Raw genomic sequence first — 19,583 nt, 5'->3', positions numbered from 1 at the left:
TGAGAACAGGAGATGGCACGGACCATTGCAGCATCATTTAAAAAGGCAAACCAGATGCTATGAAATTAATTTGTGTCTTTCACAGTTTTAGGCCAAGCGATAGACAACTCAACTATCTAAAGCTTATTTGTACTGTATCATGCCATATCCCACAAAATTAAATAGTACCATAATTCCAGACTAATTATTTAAGTAATTATAGAAATATACACGATCACATTAAATACAAGTATTCAACTGAATAATTATCTAAGACAAGCAATTTAATGAAATTAGAGTAGAGAACAGACGTGACAGGAATACTTCAGAAAGTAACTGAAGTGATTGTTAAGGAAACACCTTTTACAGGTCACCTCAGTTTTCCAAGTCTATACCAACAGATGGACTTTTTCGTCTATGGACAACTTCAAATTGTTAAGGTCCATCTTACACTTAAAGAACAGTATTTCGATTTAACAGTTATTAACAGGTCAATGGAGGGAGGCAATCAACAATTCAGAATCACAACATTTTGCTTATTTTGCTTAGAAAACAGCCCCAAGCAAATGTTCACATACCTTTACAAAACTCATGCGGAGAGTGCACATCTTAGTAAGCTCATACACCGTCTCAAAGCCATGGTTCACTGACTGTGCTAAAAGCTGAGCGAACTCCTGATTATTGAAAATCTTCAAACTGCAGCCACTGGGAATTTTGCACACCGTGGTTGGATGGAAACCATGGTGGTAGTTGCAGTTTCGACTTTGCACAAAAATACTGCTGTCGCTGAGGCATTCAGCATACACTTCTCCACCAACATAATAGAGATGAACACCTGGGAAAAGAATGTTGACATGAGGAGGTCAGATTAATTCACACTGAGCATCTGTTTTTCAAGGTCTGTTTCCATGTGTTTCTTCTCAAAGAAATGAACATTAATAGTGCATCAGACCATCCATCCTGTTAAAACTCCATTTTTTTTTTCCATGAGTAGATTTAAAGGATGGTCATGTATATATGTATGCCTAAGGAGAAAATCAGTAATTGCTGCATTTTAACACGCTGTATATTCAACAACAAGCCAGTAAGTAACTACAGTAGTTTTGATGCGGTGCATTGGATGGATCGTTCAACTAAATTTTCTTTCGCTACATTTACACAAAACAGTAATTGGGAATGCATGAGGAGAGAGCAGAATCTCTATTATATTGATTGCAAATACTAAAACAGCCCTAAGCTGGACAACCCGTAGAAATTCTGACTGCTATTTTGGCAAGTTCAGTGTAGTTGCTTTCAAGTTTCACACTTGAAAGTTTTCACTGCAGAAAACTAAGAATAAAATAATGCATAGACGTATCTCTTAAATGAGGGCACATACCTACCAACTTGACAGTCCCACCCTCCTATTTCTCACTCCCTCACCCACTGCTGATGGCAGCAAGTCCCAAAAATGCACCCCATAGGGAACCTCTTGAGATGTGCTGTCAGGATGATTCGATATGCAAATCTTTGACAAAGCAAGAAAACTTTCCTTTAGTGTTTAGAAATTATTTGCTGCCTAAACTTTTCACCTCCCACAGTGCAACAAGTCCAAGAAGCAGACAATTCAAACACTGAAGTCAGAAAGCCTCAACTGTGCTCGGTCACGTGAGATGTGTGTACGTGTAAGGGAACACATAGCACCATCTGATCATCAAAACTATTTATGGCTGCCTTCAAGTACGGGATTTACTACCTTTCCTCAAAGACTAACAGTTCTGCGTCATCATTAACTGTGTACGTTTTCCTCTTCAACAGCTCCCTTGTCTTTTCCATTCTACTTTGGTATATACACGGTTAAGTGCTTCAGCAGAACTCTGCTCGCAGCTGGGTTACTTTTAAAGGGAAAATGAATGAGGTGTTAAATAAATATCCTCATACTTGGTAAGATGGATGGGGAGGAAAAGAAAGAATAAGTTTTAGGACTTGAGTCCCATAGCACAGGTGTGGCGTACTGCTGAGAGCTGCACACACCCTCACGCAGAGAAAGGTTTTCCAAACTAACGGCTATAATTTGATGACTGAATAGTTCTCTTCAGTTTCAATTCTTTTCTTCTCAAAGGGGGAAGATAATCAATTGGCATTTGTCACATTCTCACTGCTTGGGCACGCTCAGCCCTGAACCGTGAGCTCCTAAGAAAGGTGTCTGGCAGGAAAAATCCACAGCAAGGGTGACATCAGACTCACATGTAATCAGTATTACAGACAAGTCCTCAAAAGAGGGGATGGTATTAAGTCTGACATAAAACAGAAGGCCTTTCTCCTCCGCTGGACACTGTCATGGACATTAAAGAAAAGAGAAGCACAAAATTCCCACTGAAACAATCACGATCCTCTTTAAAAATGCATTTGAAAAAAACGTGCTTTAGCAAGCTGCCCCTCTCTAAATACATCTTAGTGTAGCTCATTTGTGTCAGAACTGCAAAACAGATAAGATTTTGTGAGAACTATCATTTGGATTTCCACGTTACCAGTAATCAAGAGAAATCAAGACATATCATTTAAAAAAGCCTTAAGCTCTTGCACTAATTAAGATTGTGATAGGCTTTAGGCAATAAAAATGGCTAGGGATAAAATCTTCCGGCAATTATCCAGCTGGTAAGAAAAACACACTGGACTCAAAAGACATAGCCAGAAAACTACGTATTTATTAACATTCTAAATAAGCATTTATCCCACATACTGGGAAGAGCAGCCTGCTCTTGAAGCAAGTGGCTCAGGCTACCGTGCCTAGAAGAAAGAGTCCCAAAGAAACCCCCCAAAAAAGAACGCAAAGATTGAAAATTCACCTTTTCCAATGTGTCTCCTTGTATTCTCAATGGTGGAATTGCGGTTAACATTGGAGAGCAGCCCCAGGCAAAATCTGTTTTTGTTGTTTGAAGGATCAGTGAAGCCATCCACAAGGATGCTGGTGGAAGAAGCGTGGAAGGCCTCCCCAACACGATTATTCAGCTCGTAATAAACAATGGAGCACCAGTGCTTCGGCTCTTCATAAGCAACAGCCTGAACATCTGCAAAGCAACCGGGCAAAGTTACAGTCTGGCAGTGCTGGAACACAAGCCTCAGATCTAAAGATTCATAAACTTGCAGATTTTGGCAGAAGATCACTAAAAGATGATCTGGATAATCAACTGCAGTTAAATGAAGTGTCTTCTGTTCTCAGATAATTTTGAACTTTTCATTGCCACAGAAACACAATAGAATAATTTCACCTTAGCTTTACTTGCACAAGACCCAAAGCAGAAAATACTGGCAACAGTAAGGCGCAAGAGCTTCCAAGCACAGAGCAAGCAGTGCCCCAATAACCCTGCTGCACATTCTACAACACGCTATGGCACCGGCCCAGACAGCAGAGAAACACCTCAACCCTAGAGCTCAACTTTCTTTCCAATCTAGTAAGTTAAATCGTATTTCAGCATCATTTTGCTCTGTTTTTTGGGTGTGGGTTTTTTTTTGGTTTTTTTTTTTTTTTTTTTGGTCATTTATTTTACCAAATTAAAAGTAATCTTTGTTCTTACTGTGAAGTTCTATCACAACAAGGAGAAACTGCAACTGCAGAAGAAACCATTATAACTGGGTACCAGCAAGCCTAGAGCTATCTTATAAACAAACTCAGCAGACCAGTAGTTTGGCCTTTGGGGCTTGCACTAATCTTTCTTCAAGAAGTAAAAGAAGTTGACATCTGTCTGCAGAACATGCAAACTACCTGGGATCCAAGGTTGATCAAGGCCATAACACGCAATCCTAATAACTCTGCTGGACAACAGAATAGATGCAGAAAAAGCAGATATTACTTAATGTGAGCCTTTTATTCACCAAATGCTAGCCAGTACAAATCCTGCAATTGTTCACCAACAGAAGAATTACTTGTTGAGCAATACCAAGGATTTCTTAGGACTTGGTTTTCTAGATTATGGCAGCAACAAAGTCCTCCTCAGCAGCTCCTAACCAAAGCTGGGAATTGCACAGAATGCCAGCAGAACATCCACGGTTCACCATTTCTATCAGGCTCTACAAATGCATGAAAGCCTTGAGCTAACACCTGTGACTCTGAACTGGGAAAAATTTCTTCAAGATACAGAAGGTCTTCACCAAAAGCAGTTTCTCACTGGGTGTCCAACAGCACCGGCTTCTTCAGAGGTCTCCACCCAATAGGTACTCTTTCAAGTGTCAAATACAGCTACAAATTATTATACTGTCTCCAAATAAAAGGAGGCTAGCAAAGGGATGTGGTTGCTTTATGTGGTTTCTTTCAAACTAAGGAGACTATTTCCCTACTCAGCCTAGCACAGTTGGACATGTTGTTGAGATAACAGCTCAGCAGATTGAAGCTCTAACTACAGGCCAAAGTGCTAAAATGAAAATAAGGTCAGTATTCCAGGGAAGCTTGTTTCTCTGGCTGAAGATTCCTTCTCTCAACCCCAAGCCTTCACTGAAGTCAGCCAACTAAGTCCAGTGTTAATATTTTCCTTTCTTCACACATCGTGATTTTTCTGATGTACAGAAGCAAAATTAAAATCCCCTCAAATAAGCATTACATATCAGATACAAAAGGTAACAAATAGCAGAAAGCAGGACAACATATCCTACTTCATTGTGCAAAACTTGAGTATGTCTGCATCTGATTAATACCTTGCTTAAAAGAGTGCTAAAAAGGAGCTAGTCTTTCCTGATCCCTAGCATGTTCTATCGTCTCACATCACAGTTAAAAAATTAAAAACCATTCATTACTTATTAGTAAGAGATTACTACACTTTCAACTCACACGAAGATGCCAGCAATTATCAAAGCTGCAGCTTTACCCCAGTTCTCAAAAGTCAGGAAGAAATCCTGCCAGCTGGCCATTCTTCCAGAATGAATCATATCTCTCTCACACAGATTTCATACTAACTTCCTTACATTTGCTTTAAGTCATGCAGAGCAGGTGCGCTTAGTCTCTCTATTCCCAGCATGGGCCAACAATGGAAATTACCCAACTTCATTGACAGGATGCAGCTTGTTAAGTCAAAGCTCTTAAGACTAACAAATCACCATGAAAAACACGCTTCTAAAAGCTTGCAACAAAAATGCTGCAGTCAGTTTACACTAAGAACTGCTCTTTTTTGATCCGTGACAGATTTTTTTTTTTAAATGTAGTGAAATCACAGTCTGGGTATAGAGAGAGCCCATACAAGTGAGTGTAAATGCATACACAATACAAACAACACACCGTGGCATACAAAAGCAAGGGTTCTAACTTGGTTTTGCTTTACTTATTTATTAACTTTATTAACTGAAGAGGCAGAGGCGAGATTCCACCGTACTTAACTACTAAGAGGGAGAAACACTGACAGTACTTTTATTTGGAATGGCTGAGTATTAAGAGAACGGTTTGTATTTTCCTTCTTGCTTTTTATTAACTCGTGTAATAGAAGAATTACATAGACATGGATTTTTAAGAAGGATAAGCATGCAAAAGTTTGCAGTGGGGCACAAACACTGATAAACGTACTTTGGGCCTTCAGCAGCAGCGAGGACTGTACACACACAGTGTATGGGATCAGAGAATACTGGAAATGCTACACAGATGGGGTTTATCACATGCAAAATTCATTCCACACCGAGTAAATAGTTTACCAGGGAAGCTATCCAAACTGTTTAAAGAGTGCAAATATACTTCCTGAAACCAGACATCAAGCTTAGCAACAAAACAAGCACAAAAAAAAAAAAAAAAAAATCAAACAATAGTTAAATTGTTCATATGCTTGTGATCTTCATAATCATTCTGGCACAGCACTCTGCTCTTTCTTGGCACGGTCAGTAACTGTGCAAGACTGTTTGTTCTCTAAAGGGGCTATTTCTCACAATGTTATGGATGCACTAAATCCTTTACCCAGCAGCAAAGCTGACCGAAAAGGCTTTAAAAAACAACATGCTAAAAAGATTCCTACATCACAGTAGGTAAAGCAATGGGTTATACATTTTATTAAATATAGATTTCGAAGCCTGTAGTGCTGTCATCTCAGCAGACAGTTTAGAATTCTGAAACGCTGTCATTGCAGGACTCATCAATGGAACAAAAAGGTACATCAGAAGCAAAACTTTTTTTTTTTTTACAGCTCTTACCACCAGGCGAAATGGTAACTGTACAAAACAGAGCATATGCTTCAGGGACTTCAAGGTAAGCACTGATTTTAGAACCAAAACACAATGAGAATGGGAAGTTTTATTACATTTACTGACATGTGACATGTACTGCCTGGGAAAAACGTCTGCAGGCATTTACATAATGGCCATATTAGCACCCATTCTCTGACCACGTCCTCATTTAGAGACGTGACTGTATCTGCCATCTACAATTCAGTAGACACTACACAGAATCAACTGCACTGCTTCAGTCATAGGATCATTGAAGCTGGAAGAGAGCTCCAGTCCAACCATCCACTGACTCCCAGTACTGCCCACTGAACCACATCCCAAAGTACTACATCCACCCTTTCCTTAAACATCTCCAGGGACGGTGACAATAAACCAATGTATAAGAGATAAGGAGAATCCTTTCCCTGCACTTGAACCATTTCAGAATTGAATGCAAAAACTCAATTCTGAATAATTGTCTTCTCTGGGACTAACAGAATTTCCACACATAAATATATAAAATAATCTTGACCATGATGTGATTGGGCATCAGAAAGTAATAAAGTCCATGTTTTCTTAAACAAGAGCATTCTGGTCCTAAATAAGTACATACTTCAAAAGTAAAAACTCTCTCTCTAGATTTATTGTTTCATGCCTTACAGCAACAGGGAAGAGAAATGACATGATTCTGTTTTTTTCTTCTCTACATATAAAGATGTCCACAAACAATATGCATCCAATACTGAAGTAACTAAACAATTCTGAAAGTACTTCACTCTTAAGAAGCGAAGCAGAAGATGAGAAGGAAATGTTTTTACCTCCTCTGTGTATGTCAGGGTGGATTCCAGGTGCCATCATGTTGGTATCCATTGGCTGGGAGGTATCGTGTGTCATCTGATCTTCCGGAGGCAGGTAAGCAGGAGGAGGAGTATCAGCTAAACACAGAAGAGATAGATGAGCCCTTTCTTCTCTTTAAAGTACATACATATTCACATAAACAGCATTTGTCTGGAAATGCTTCCAGTCTGACTCAGCTATAAATTTCCACTCATCAGAAATCAGAGAAAGCAATCATGGACCTTGATTCAGGAAAGCAAAAAAAATTACCATGCGTATCAAGCACAAGCACAATAAAAACCAGTTCCTTCCCCCCATCAAACCACTAAAGAAAACTTAGCTACACTGCCTGTCCATGACTTTGGCAGGTAGAAAATTACACAAACAGCACATAGAGAGCTCTTAGGAAAAGGTCTGAAGTACATACTGAATGCTGTACACGTGAACAGAATTCGGAGCAGAAAGCTTTTAGCGTCAGCTTTTCTGCTTGATTGATTGCTTCAGTGAAGCATGCAGACACTGATAGATCCACAACTCTGTCACTACAACTAGAGAGTACTAGCTCCATCTCCCTAGATAGGAAATAGTAGAAAGTACTGATCAACCCCAGTTCTGCAGAAGTAACTTTCGGGTTTGGAATTTATTTGCTGCCATCTTCTACTGGCTGCACTGGCCAGCTCAGCACTGAACCACTAGCACAAAAACCATCCTAAGCACTGCGACCGTACTCACTCACTCACTGTCACCATGCTGTTTGAAGCACCCTAGGCAGGTGCTTGCACTGCTCTCCTGCTGCCTGCTTTGCTTCCTAAACAGCTTCCCAGCAGCTGCAAGAAGCTGCCAATGGCTCCGCTTTCCAGTAAAGCAGAGGGCTCGCTTCGTCACAGCAATCACAGAGGCGCATGCACAAGAGAAACCCTTGCCCAAAGCCTACAAGCTTTTACTGCAAAAGCTGAGGTTAGATTGCCTCTCGTGAGCACTGCTGCTGCTTATCCCACATTTACTGCCATCACTGATTGCCAGCTACCACAGTAAGGAATCACGGGTGCCTCCAAAAACCTGAAAACCAAATTCACATCAGGAAAAGGCAAGAAAACCATACCACTGATTTCCAAGCTGAGAGTTTTATGTCTAAAGCTAGCTGTTACATTGCTAATTCCCTTCCTTTTTGGAGGAGCAAGCAGCAGGAAAAGAAAAACGACAACAAGACTGCTTTAAAGCTTAGCAGTCTGCAGTGGAGTTCAAAAGCTTTTTGTTATAATACAACTTGGACATTCATGTACATGGAAGCACAATGTTGGAGATGCACAGATAGGAAAATTAGTGAGTTTCTGGAAAGTTTTCAAGATTTTTGGACATCTGTCTTGATTTTTTTTTTTTTATTAATATTTCCAATAGTCAGCCTCCTCTTTCCCTAACAGAGTAAGATGGACAGCTATGCAGAACTAAACATGATGGACATCAGCAACGCATCTTTCCTCTCAATCAGTTTCTTCACTGCAGCCCATGACTTGTCTTTATGTTTATATCAGACAGAACAGACCTCTCAAGATCAAACAAGCTTCCACAAGACGATGCTCAGGAAGGCCTTCCTGTTAGAGAAGCCTTTGGAAGAGACCTAACCACATTGGTCATATTTAAAACAAAACAGAATGCAGAAATAAGACAGCTGTTTCTGCTGCAACTTTCCACATTTATAAAACAAACAACCAAAAAAAACCAAAACAACCACCAAATACATCCACTCTTTCTCCTTCCCTCCTGTCTCTGCAAGTTTAGTCATCTTCACACAACTATCAGCACTAGAAATCTCTAAGTGTTAATTTCACATAGTGGAAAGCACATTTTCACAAGCCCGTTGGCTTTTGTTTACACATGCTCTCCTACAGCCCCCCCAAAAAACACATAAACAGAACATCCATGGACTCTGTACAGATGCTTTACTCCTAACATTTAGGTCAAGAGATCCCTCATAAGCAGCTTCTGCAGTATCTTAACATCCCTGTACGGAAATACAATAACGACAGCTTCACAGAATTTTCTGCAAACAGTTCAGCAAAAAAAGGTTGCTAATTCTTTGAATTTACGAATTAAGAATTCTCAAGATTTATTTTCAGAGCCTCCCATGTTTTTCAGTTGATATATATTTGGTTTTTGAAATTACATCACTACGTGTAGAAATTTTATCAAGTAGCAGCAGCATGATCCCCTTGAGAAACATCCTTCTGTAGAACTATAGCTCTGTGCTGAATTTATGATTATCTCTCTCCTAAGCAAGACTGATCCATAGCATTACTCTCCCTGTGCACTAAGTTCTACACTTTATGCAACACGCTGTCAAACCATCTCCCAACAATATTCATGACATGGAATCCTTTCCTCTGTCCCAGAAGATTTCACCTGTAACATTTGAACTGTGTTCAAGAGGAAACAAATTCAAAGCCTCAATAATATTACAAGAGACCAACCAAGTCTTCATTACCTAAAGTTTACTCCTGAACACAAGCATTGGCTGACAATAAAGTATTTCTAAGCAAAAATACAAAGATATTTGTTACGTTCAACCACATTTTCACTTGTCACAAGTCACAGAAGTCGACCATACCTGGCATCTGAAAAGGGCTTCCTGGGTCTGAGCTGGCTGGAGAATGTGGGTAGGTGCTACTGCTGCTTCCAGGCGAGTTTGGATAGCTGCTGTTTGGCGAATGGGGAAACGGGTGACTGTTGGGCTGCTGAAAAGAGTCCGGGAAAGTAGCGTTGTGTGGCATGTGGGGCTCATTTTGCCCCAAGTTGCGGAACTGAGCCAAGAGGCTGTGCTGAGGGTTGTACTCACTGTGCCGTGGAACCAGCACTGGAGGTAGAACTGCAAAGGGAGAAAGCAGGACAAAGCAACGGCATTAGAGACTCAGTACAGAAGAACGAGGCCATACCTGGAAAAAACATTCTTCATCGCATAAGGCATAATTCACATCTGCCTTAAAAACAAGGTAGTCGAATCCAGGAACACGTTTCAGCAAGAACTCTTTTCCTTTCATCCAAGTTACTGTATAGCTTGAATTTATAGCGACTGCGCTAGCTACCTGGCTCGCCAGACGAGCTCGATTTTAGAGGGCCAGGGAAGATCCAAACATAAGCAGCAATTCAGCAGTGCAGGCTTTTTTTCTGCACCAAAAAACACTGAAGTAGCCACAGCACAATCATGACAGGCACTTTGTTCTACTCTACTTGTGATCTTGCTAATCATGTAATGGCCTGTAACCTAAAACCTTGCTAGCAAGGACAGATACGTTTTTTCTGAAGAAAATACTAATACTATACAGACCTTGAACTGAGCCTGGCCCCAACAGTTGTAGTTATATATTTAACCTAGGCTAGGTTCTTGTCTAGATTAGAACTGAAATGGTTATTAACACTAAACATCAGTTTATAAATGCAATTTGAATAAAGTGACACAAAAATAATAAAAACAAAATAAAAACAACTGAGCAGCCATTGAATTCCAAGTAAACGCTACTACATGATCAGAGAAACACATCACATACCGCTGGCCTCCCCACACTCTCAAGGCCTCCTCAGCAGCGGGAAACAAAGGCCTCTTTAACTGGGAATATGAACATGATACCAGCTACATCAAGATAAAAGAATCAGCTCTTTTTCCAACACTTCATCTTCTATCTTTAAATGCCTCACAGCAAAGTCCAAGCTACTCAAAAGACTAAAAGCTCATCTTGTTTGAGAGATTTTGTGGCTTATGGAGGAAAGAGGAGAAGAAAGAGCCTACACAGGAGATCTGTGCACAAGGAAGTGAAATAAGAAGTTACTGCCCTCCACACCTGCCTGCATCCATTCACTACCTATTTCACAGCTGCACAGCCACATGGGACCAGGCAGCCCCCTGGGTGTCTTCAAGAGAGACTGCCAAAAAGCACAAAGCATCAAAGCAAGCCAGGACACCTCAGCCCCTCCCTGAGAGCCCTGCCCTGCACCCTGACCAGGCGGCCATGCAGGAGAAAAGCAGGAACACAGCAGGAGCAGCTACGCAGGAGAAGCCCCCACAGGCAGGACTGTATCACTCGATTAAGGAAGGTGATTCGTAACAGCTGATTCACCATAAGGTGAATTAAGAACTGCAAGTAAAAATACAGCAAAGACCAACATCGTTCTGACAAACAGGTTCTTCCAATGCATTAAGAAACTTATTCTTCCAGCGCTTTGCTTACACTAAAGCATTCAGGTTCTTAGTGGAGTGTCCAAGGATTTAAGAAGCACCCCACTATCACTACAACTACAGACCAGGCCTAAAGCCTAGGCCCAAATTCAAATTCAAAGCAGCAAGTTTTGCTTGCCTTTTATATATTTATTTTAAAGATTTAATCTGATGTTTCATTTTCCTAGAACAGCTTCACCAAGTTTCAGCGGATCTCAAACACTCGAGACAGATGTCATTTGTAGAAAGATTTGTTTAGGAATGACAATTTTAGCTGACACCCCTTTAAAAGGAATGCAGAAAGTTGCTAATCACAGCATTTTCTGGAACAAAGCACACCTATCTACCATTCTTTTGAAGTTCCCAATTGCAGAACACCACAGTAGAAGATGGATCTCCCTTGGCCATACAGGCTGCCTCTTGCCTCTAATGCAACTGTTCTCATAGGCCGCATAAGCCACTGGAAAAAGCCAGGAAATAAAAAAAACAAAAAACATTTGAGTTGGACAACATAAATCCCCTCATCCACAACACAGCAAATGTCAGGCCCACTCTGAATAGTAGGATCCCTCCAAATTAAACACTTTCTGTTAAGCCTGACAGTCCTTTTGTAGTGAGGTCAAGCAATACTTCAGCTGTCATGGTCAACATCTGCTGGACTCATAAATTACAAGCGGAAAAAAAAGTAACAATGAGATCATGTGTTAAAAAGTATTTTCCCTTTCCTGTCTTTATGGTTCTTCCTTACTTTGCTGAGCATTAAAAACACATCTTTCCTATCTCTTCCTTTCCTGCAGATGAAGGTCAAACCATTAACTTTTCTAAAGTTAATTTGTGCAGAAAGTACATCACTTACCTTTCCCATCCGCAGTCTCACATTAAACAATGACATGCATGACATCACAGGAAACCATACAATTTATAGCACTTAAAAGCTGGACAGCAGGATATTTTCTGTAGTTTTTCTGTAATTAAAATACAGCAGTGCCAACTTTGCCAAAGTACACATGCACGTTCTCAAAGTTCAGAAGGACTCAAGACAAGAAAGCATCTCCTCTTCCCAACCATCCCTACACCTGTGCTCCCACTACTCCTTCAACCTAAAATACTTAAATGCCAAAGTCTTTAAAATACACACAGGAAAGGGAGGATGGGAAGAAGAAAACGACCAGTACTGATACTGCCTAAACAGCCTCAAAAACATCACCGCAGAATTTACTTGAATGCTGCCTCTAATTCACATTCTCCTGCATACAAAATTTAGAGCAGGAGTAAAAGCCCCGAAGGCCACATCAAGTGGGACTGAGCCTACAGCACTGCAATGATTCCGACCCTGAGACAACCACTCCCTGCCATAACCTGATCTCTCTGAGGCTCAAGGGTTTTTGGCAGCCTCGACGCTCTCGCTGGAGTCACTGAGGAGTTCATCTGAACACCGTCCTCCCGTGAGCAAAGCCATGAGTGGGACTGGGCAGTTCACGAGCAGGAATGGGTGCCAGGAATTCAATGTGTGAAGGAGGTTACATACCGTTCTTGTTCCCCTCACCCCACTCTAAGGCAGTAAGCTCCTGGTCAGGTTGCAGCCCTTGGCCATATGGAATAACAAATTACCAGGGCTCAGTACAGCAGAGGAGGAGGCTGATCTCTGCAGCAGCTGCCAACTTCAGGAAGAGGTATAATTGAAGAGGAGAAAGCATGAGAGAGTTATTCTGTGTTAAGCCAGCACACCTGTTGCTACAAAATAATGAACGAGGGCACATCTTTGTCGTGGGGATCTCTGCAGGACACCACCGTAGTGAGAATCTCTATTTTGCTGCCTTTGGGGGGAAACAGTTGCAAAAGTATGAAAAATATATATTTTTTAAATTATCACTAACTCTATTCACGGATGCACATACTTAAAGGAAACAAAATACACTGCTGTCTTAAAAAGCCACTGAAACAAGCACATCACAAACAGCATCTCACAAAATCTGTAAATTCAACCCCATAAAAACGGTTAAAACCAGGTCATGGAGTAGAACTGCAAGTCAGACAGCTCGATTTCTATACTTTCTCAAACACCAGATTAAAAGGTTTTAAGGGTTAAGCTGTGTCTAAATCTTGCTGCAGACGTGCACCTGAATGCCAGTGCTGAAACATGCCTGCTACTAGCAGCGCTGCTACTAAAGGCTGAGGAGGAAGGTAAACCCCCTCGAAGTCAAGCTGGGTATGTTTGCAGAACTGTAGCAAAGAAGAGATCCTATATCTGTCAACAAAGTGAGACAGCCTGGGAATTAGGTAGCTTGTTTTTAACATGCAAATTGCATTCAGAGTTTGCCTGCACCAAACAAGCGGAGCTGTATTAAAGAAATTACAGCTAAAGGGCAATTTCACCCACAGGGCTATTTCATCTAAGAGCCAAGAATGTTAAAAACACAGAATATAGACCAAAGACAACTGGGCTGTTCAGATCAATGTGCCAACCAACCACACCAAGAATGAAATGCTTTTATGAAAATGTTACAGCGGCCTTTGAAGAAAGCTACTGATCTCTACTCTTTGTATCTCCGTTCTTCAGAAAACTAACAGGTGTGCTGAGCTCAACATTTTCTTGGTTTTCCTTTTTGTTCTAATTTCACATTCCAGAGATAATGGTTTCAGCAAAGATAGAAAGTCACTGATTTATGATTACAACTGATTTTTTAAAGCCTCTCCGTAAAAAAAAAAAAAGGAAAAAAGAAAAGAAAAAAAGAAGAAAAAACCCTACTCCAGACCGAAGAACACACTGCACATTCCAAGTACCTTATTTTTTATCCAGATCAATTCTGCTTGCCTGACACAAGCCCAGATGATAGCTAGTTTCCCTCACAGGCTTGTTACATGAAGATCTGGGCAAGGATTTCTTTTATCACGTCTGGAAATTCCAAGAACAAATAATGGAATATTCCAAGCAGCCACACATAAGCAAGCAGGCTCTGATCACCTTTTCCAAAGTAAATTCCACTATTTCTGCTAGCTTTACCACATAAACAAGTAAAAGATGAGCAATTGCTTCTTCACTTTCAACCACCCTGCCCTTAAAAATCATGACAACTTGGTGGATACATGTTGTGTAGAAGTGTTTGTGCAGCCTTACATGAAAACAGGGCCTTCAGCCCTTATAAAGGCCTCGAGGCACTATAATTAGACTGTGTACTTAAATTTGCAAGCATCATACGGCTTTATTTTCATATGAATTTATGCAAAGTCACTCATGTTTCATGGGGAAAATAAAACTGCATGCCGAGAAGGAAGGAAATCCTCACACAGCAGTTGGCACTATCTGGGGATGGACATGAATACACAAGGCTCACTCAATGCTCTGGATGTGTCCTCCTGTAAAGACGAAGTGGCGAAGGAAAAAGTCAGAGAACAAAAGAACAAACACCAAGCCAGCACACACACACACACTAAATCCTAAAGCACAGCAGCAATGTTAAACTAACAAATTTCAATCCTTCTAAAGACTTCTGCCTCAATGTCTGCCTTTGAGGCCAGTGTAGCTGGAGCAGGCTGTGACATCCCAGCACGTAACCAGTCCCATGGTGGGAACAGAGCAGGTACCAGCACACACCGAGCTCAGCGCTTACCTCTGCTTGCTGTCTCCAGCATTAACAAGTCACTGAGGCTCTCTGACTGACATGTCTCGCCAAGGTCTTGCTTGTAAACAATAAAACACCAAACAGAAACAGAAGTTTTCATGTCATTAGGTCTTCTTGTGCTGCCTCAAACAAGACCTGGCAAAATTGAATTTTTTTTGACCAGAGGACAAGTTCTCACATAGAAAGACACTTAAATGCCTACACTTAGGATCAAGTTAACTCTTGGTTAAAAATAATTACTGTTGTGGCAAATGCAATTCCCCAAGGATCTCGCTACTTTCTGTTGTTACAATACCTCCTGGCTGAAGCAGACAGTGCTACAGGCTGCAGAGCACAGCAGCAGAACTGCCAGCCTTTCGAGCAGTTGCTCCAAACCTACTTTCTAGTAGCTGCAAAGGAAACGGCTCAACAATAGCTGTCCAGCAGTCTGTGCTGGGTGACAGACAGACAAACATTCCAGACTTGCTCTTCCGGGAGAAAGCTGTGAACTTTCTCAACCCTTTGTCTTACTTTGCAGTTTCTGTAGACCCCACAGCTTGCTTTGTCATCTTACATAGTTGCAACTCAAGTCTGCATTTAAAAAACAGAAGGGAAAAAGAAAAAAAAAAAGCACAGTTGTTGCTTCGCTGACTTTACTTTTACATCAGACATCTGGTCTAAATGCATTTGGCAAGTAACATTAGTACATTTCCTGCACTACAATATTCAGTTAACATTAGATTTTACTTGCGGATGCTCTGATAAGCTAACGTTTTGATTAAACTGACATTTGTCAAGGCCAATTTCAGAATTTAGTACTAATCATATGCACATTAGTGAGGGAGTTCTTGTAAGCTGATGTGAAGGGAGAAGCACTCCTGATACAGGAGTAAGTACAGGAGAAAGTTACAGTGTGATAGCGTGCATTTAGACATTTACATAGTCCAGAGTTCAAATTACCTGTATGAAAACCATAATCACCATCCTACTGAATAGGTGCAAGTATGAAGTCTGCTCTCCTAAGTCTGAAGAAACATCTGCATCTCATTAATTAAAAACATTAAGAAACAAACTAACATCCTTCTTGACAATTTCTGTACCTTTACCGCAGCTCCCCTTCCCAAGGAAAAATAAGTTTGGGCCATCCCCCTCTCTTCTGTCTCCCTGCTTCGGTTCTGGTGGGGAATTCTAAAAGTGAATTCAGCAAAACTGAAATGAGTAAAGTTTCACACTCCTTGCCAAACGAACTAACAGTTGTTTACTATTTTGGGGAACTATCTTATAATTGTACCCACCTGTTGTAACATGCTATTTTTAAAGTTATGCCCAACAGCAGGGTTATGCAGCAATAAGGCAGAACTTCCCAGCAACGCCATCCTCTCCTCACACACCCCTGAGCCTCCAGAGATGCACAAACGCTGCTATGTGAATAAAGGGGGAATTTTTGTAAACTGGTTCTGTAAATTAGTTTTGTAAACCGGATCTCCTTTTTCTCTATTTCAAATCAGCTGCTGACCTGTTCCTCTAGTATTTCCCCCCCCGACTCCTCTCTTTTCCTCCTCCTGCTGCACACGCGTTCTCCTTCTCCGGTCTCCCCCCCTTACACTCCCCACACAAGGCTCCTCTCCGTGCTCCCTGCATCCCCTATTATTCAGCACCACCTTCCAGAAGGCCAGGCAGTGGGGGAGTGCTGCACACAGCTGGTCCCCAGCTCCCCTGAGCCCTGGCCATCAAAGCTTCTCCATCTGGCCGGAAAGCAGCCGGAGGCTCTCCTGCCGCCTCCGGTCCCTTCCAGGTGCTGGGGCCATGCAGGCCCTGGGAACCCTGGAAGCCCAGGCAAGCTGGCAGTCCCACTGGGAACTGCTGCTCTCCCCCATTTTCCGTCCTGCTTCCCTATTTGACCCTGGAGGAATTACAGCCTCTGCCCATTTGATGATGCCTGCGGAAGCAGCCAGAGCCACAAGCAGCACACTGTATTTGAACCCTGCTGCTTATCTGAAGCCTAAGCTCTCTTTGCGGTGATGTAACAGGTACCAGCTCGGGTACCATAGCTTCATACACAGCGATCCTAGCCTAGATGGGTACCAGGGAACGAGACTGGGCTTCGCTAATGGGCCCGCTTCTTTTTTTGGTACAGTACCTACATGGAGAAAGAGAACACACGAGCAAACATAAGCCAGCACAAGCTACACAATCACACAACCAAATATCTGTATGATTTCACAAAGCATTAGAAAGCTCCCTTGAACATTTTTTCTTCTGCTGAGTACCAGAGCAGCAACACTTGTCTGTGGAGCATCCAATTCCAGGGTTGCACAAATCTCAACCTGCCTTACCCAGGATTTCCACCATTTTGAGTTTCCTTCTGCACCTCAGGTGCACGCAATCAGGTGTGCGGCCTGACAGATATGTTCAGAGCGAAGAACAGAGAAGACCAAAGACAAGTATGAAAGCAATCAGGTTGAAGTCACAGGCTGGAAGCACAAACAGCACAACACAGCTACTGCTCTTCACAGAGCCCAGGGACAGACTTGGTCTGCTCTCGTGGCATAAACCACCTCTACATTTACGTTAAACATTTCTTGCCGCTGAAGACAAGCTTACTGAGGTAGACATATACTTTAAATTCATGGTTATACTGGAAAGGAACATGATGCTTAGACAAAATTAAAAATTCAGCCGTTCTGACAACGCTTTCATCCACATCACAAATAAGCATCCACTGCTTGTTCTGCAATTTAGGCAGAATACAGGCATGCAAGCAGAAGAGTTCATCGGTTGATGAACACAACGAGAATCTCTGAAGCACATCAGCTGGTTCTGACAGAGCAGTTTTAGTGCTCCTCTGCACTGTTTGGTTCAAGAATAGTGCAGCATTAGTCATCACCTCCAGAAATGAATACCAGAACATAACAACTACATTTCCCAAGCCAGGCTTAAGCTTTCTAAGATCTGTGCAAAGCAGGCTTCTTCTGAGCCTGCGCCCCAAATACACCAGCATATTCTAGCACACCACTGTCAGAAGATACCACACAGCTGTGAGCTTGTATACACCCTACATAAAATACTCTGCACCATCGGCTTCCACACACCAAGCTAAAGGAAAAGTTAACCACTCTCTTGCTTCCTTCGCAAAATATTATAAACTCTCTTTAATCTAGTAGGCTGATAAGCAGCAGGGGCCAGCTAACACAATTCTGCAGCAGATGGAACCCATGGCTGGTACCCATCAGTTCTATGGGAATATGAAACACACAGTTCCTTCCTTCCTTCTGTTCAGCTAAGAAAAGGAACTGAACCACCCCTCCTCCTTTTTTTTTTTTTTTGAAAAGCAGCGTCAACATAAGCACCTCTTCATCTTCCCTGTTTCCCTATCCCATCCCTGTTTTGCTATTAGAGCAAACTAGATCCAGGCTTTTTAATTTCTCCAAATTCCAAGTCATATCTTTCACCTGATTCTATTGGCATAACCAAAGAGAGAGGCAAGAAACAGAGGGTGCATCTTCGTGAAACAAAAACTACAGACTAAAAGGAGGAAAGAAAGAAGCATCTCAAGAAAGACTTTGGGATGCCGTTTCATGTGTTCTCCAGCAAAACCAGAAAGGTCATTTGTGGCATTTTCAAACACAGTTGAGGAACAACACATTTTCTTTTTCCTCTCCCAGTGTCTACACCCAGTCTTGGGTCTCAGTTATACTTAAAGAGTCCCAGAGCGCACAGAAGCCTCATCTCCAAGTATCTTTAAGCCAAAAGCTAAAACTGAGGAGAAAAAGCAGATTCAGCCACACAAGCACACCAATTCAGCTGACTGCACCAGCTTTTAAAAGGCATCATATCGAGACCCTACCCTCCTTAATTAAAAGCTTTGCTTCGCCTTGCCAAGGGAAAAAATTTCACACCTAGTAACTACAGCCATTTCTGCACCAGAAATAATTCTGCACCCAACAGACCTATGAAACAGCACCAGCAAGCTACTGCAACACACCTCCAGACAATATTTCATCCTGGCACCAGAGAATGTGTTCCTGTTCTCAGCAACAAAACAGCCTCCACTTGGCCTGCGTGTTTCACACCACCTCTGCTCCCACCCACGGGCCAGATGCGAGGCCCTGTGGGTACATGGGTGTTCCTCTATCCCCTGGATGACCCTGATCAGTCCATGAGATAAGGCAGCAGTGGGATGGGAACAAAACACTGCCAGGCTGCTTCAGCACAAGGCCACGGAGACAGCTGTGCTGGCACAGCCCAACGCAGGAGCTGCTCGTGGATGGCATCTCCAAACAGCAGATTTCTGTCTGGTTAGTTTTTGTGACCATATGGGTGTCAGTGCCTGCACAGAGCCTCTGCAGCAGGTTAGGAGTTACTACCGTAACTCCAAATCACACCCAAGTCTCTTGCTGGATATCAGCAGTTAGGGACACCTGAGAGACTCTGAAACTCCAGGCAGTTCTCTCCTCAGCCTCCCCAAAACTCCCCACAGCCAGTTTTTATCCAACTTCCCTAATGGAGAAAAATCTTGCTTAAATTCAGGTGTAAGATCGTGGTTCAGACAGACAACAGCATGCCAACTGCAATGATTTCCAAGCTCATATTTTTAAGCTGAATAGCAAGGTTGCATCCCTCTGGCACTGTGAAAACATAAAAGCATCCATGAGACTAATTTCCCAACTGAAAGCACTACAGGATTTTATCTATTTGAGGATTTACCGTTAATCCACTCTTCAGAACTTACACAAACACCACCCACGTGACAACTAGCAGCAAAGTGAACAGAGCACACTGATCCCATCCCAGGCAGCACC

At 42.0% G+C, this 19,583-nt stretch overlaps 1 protein-coding gene across 5 annotated transcripts in view; it reads right to left on the bottom strand.

The window, feature by feature from the left end:
- SMAD1 (SMAD family member 1) overlaps nucleotides 1–19,583 on the bottom strand; it is a 104,050-nt gene that overhangs the window by 2,621 nt on the left and 81,846 nt on the right. For all 5 annotated transcript variants that reach the window (XM_042870689.1, XM_042870688.1, XM_042870692.1 and 2 more), the window contains 4 exons: nucleotides 9,578–9,835; nucleotides 6,954–7,070; nucleotides 2,808–3,029; nucleotides 558–814 (listed from right to left, as the gene is read on the bottom strand). In XM_042870689.1, the coding sequence (XP_042726623.1) occupies nucleotides 558–814; nucleotides 2,808–3,029; nucleotides 6,954–7,070; nucleotides 9,578–9,835 (854 nt within the window). The remainder of the gene's footprint in view (nucleotides 1–557; nucleotides 815–2,807; nucleotides 3,030–6,953; nucleotides 7,071–9,577; nucleotides 9,836–19,583) is intronic.

The sequence above is a fragment of the Lagopus leucura genome, unplaced genomic scaffold (genome assembly GCF_019238085.1).
Source record: "Lagopus leucura isolate 7727_CA_CO unplaced genomic scaffold, USGS_WTPT01 Super-Scaffold_100004, whole genome shotgun sequence".
NCBI lineage: Eukaryota > Metazoa > Chordata > Aves > Galliformes > Phasianidae > Lagopus > Lagopus leucura.
The sequence above is the reverse complement of the archived record's forward strand: the minus strand, read 5'-3'. Positions and strand labels throughout refer to the sequence as shown.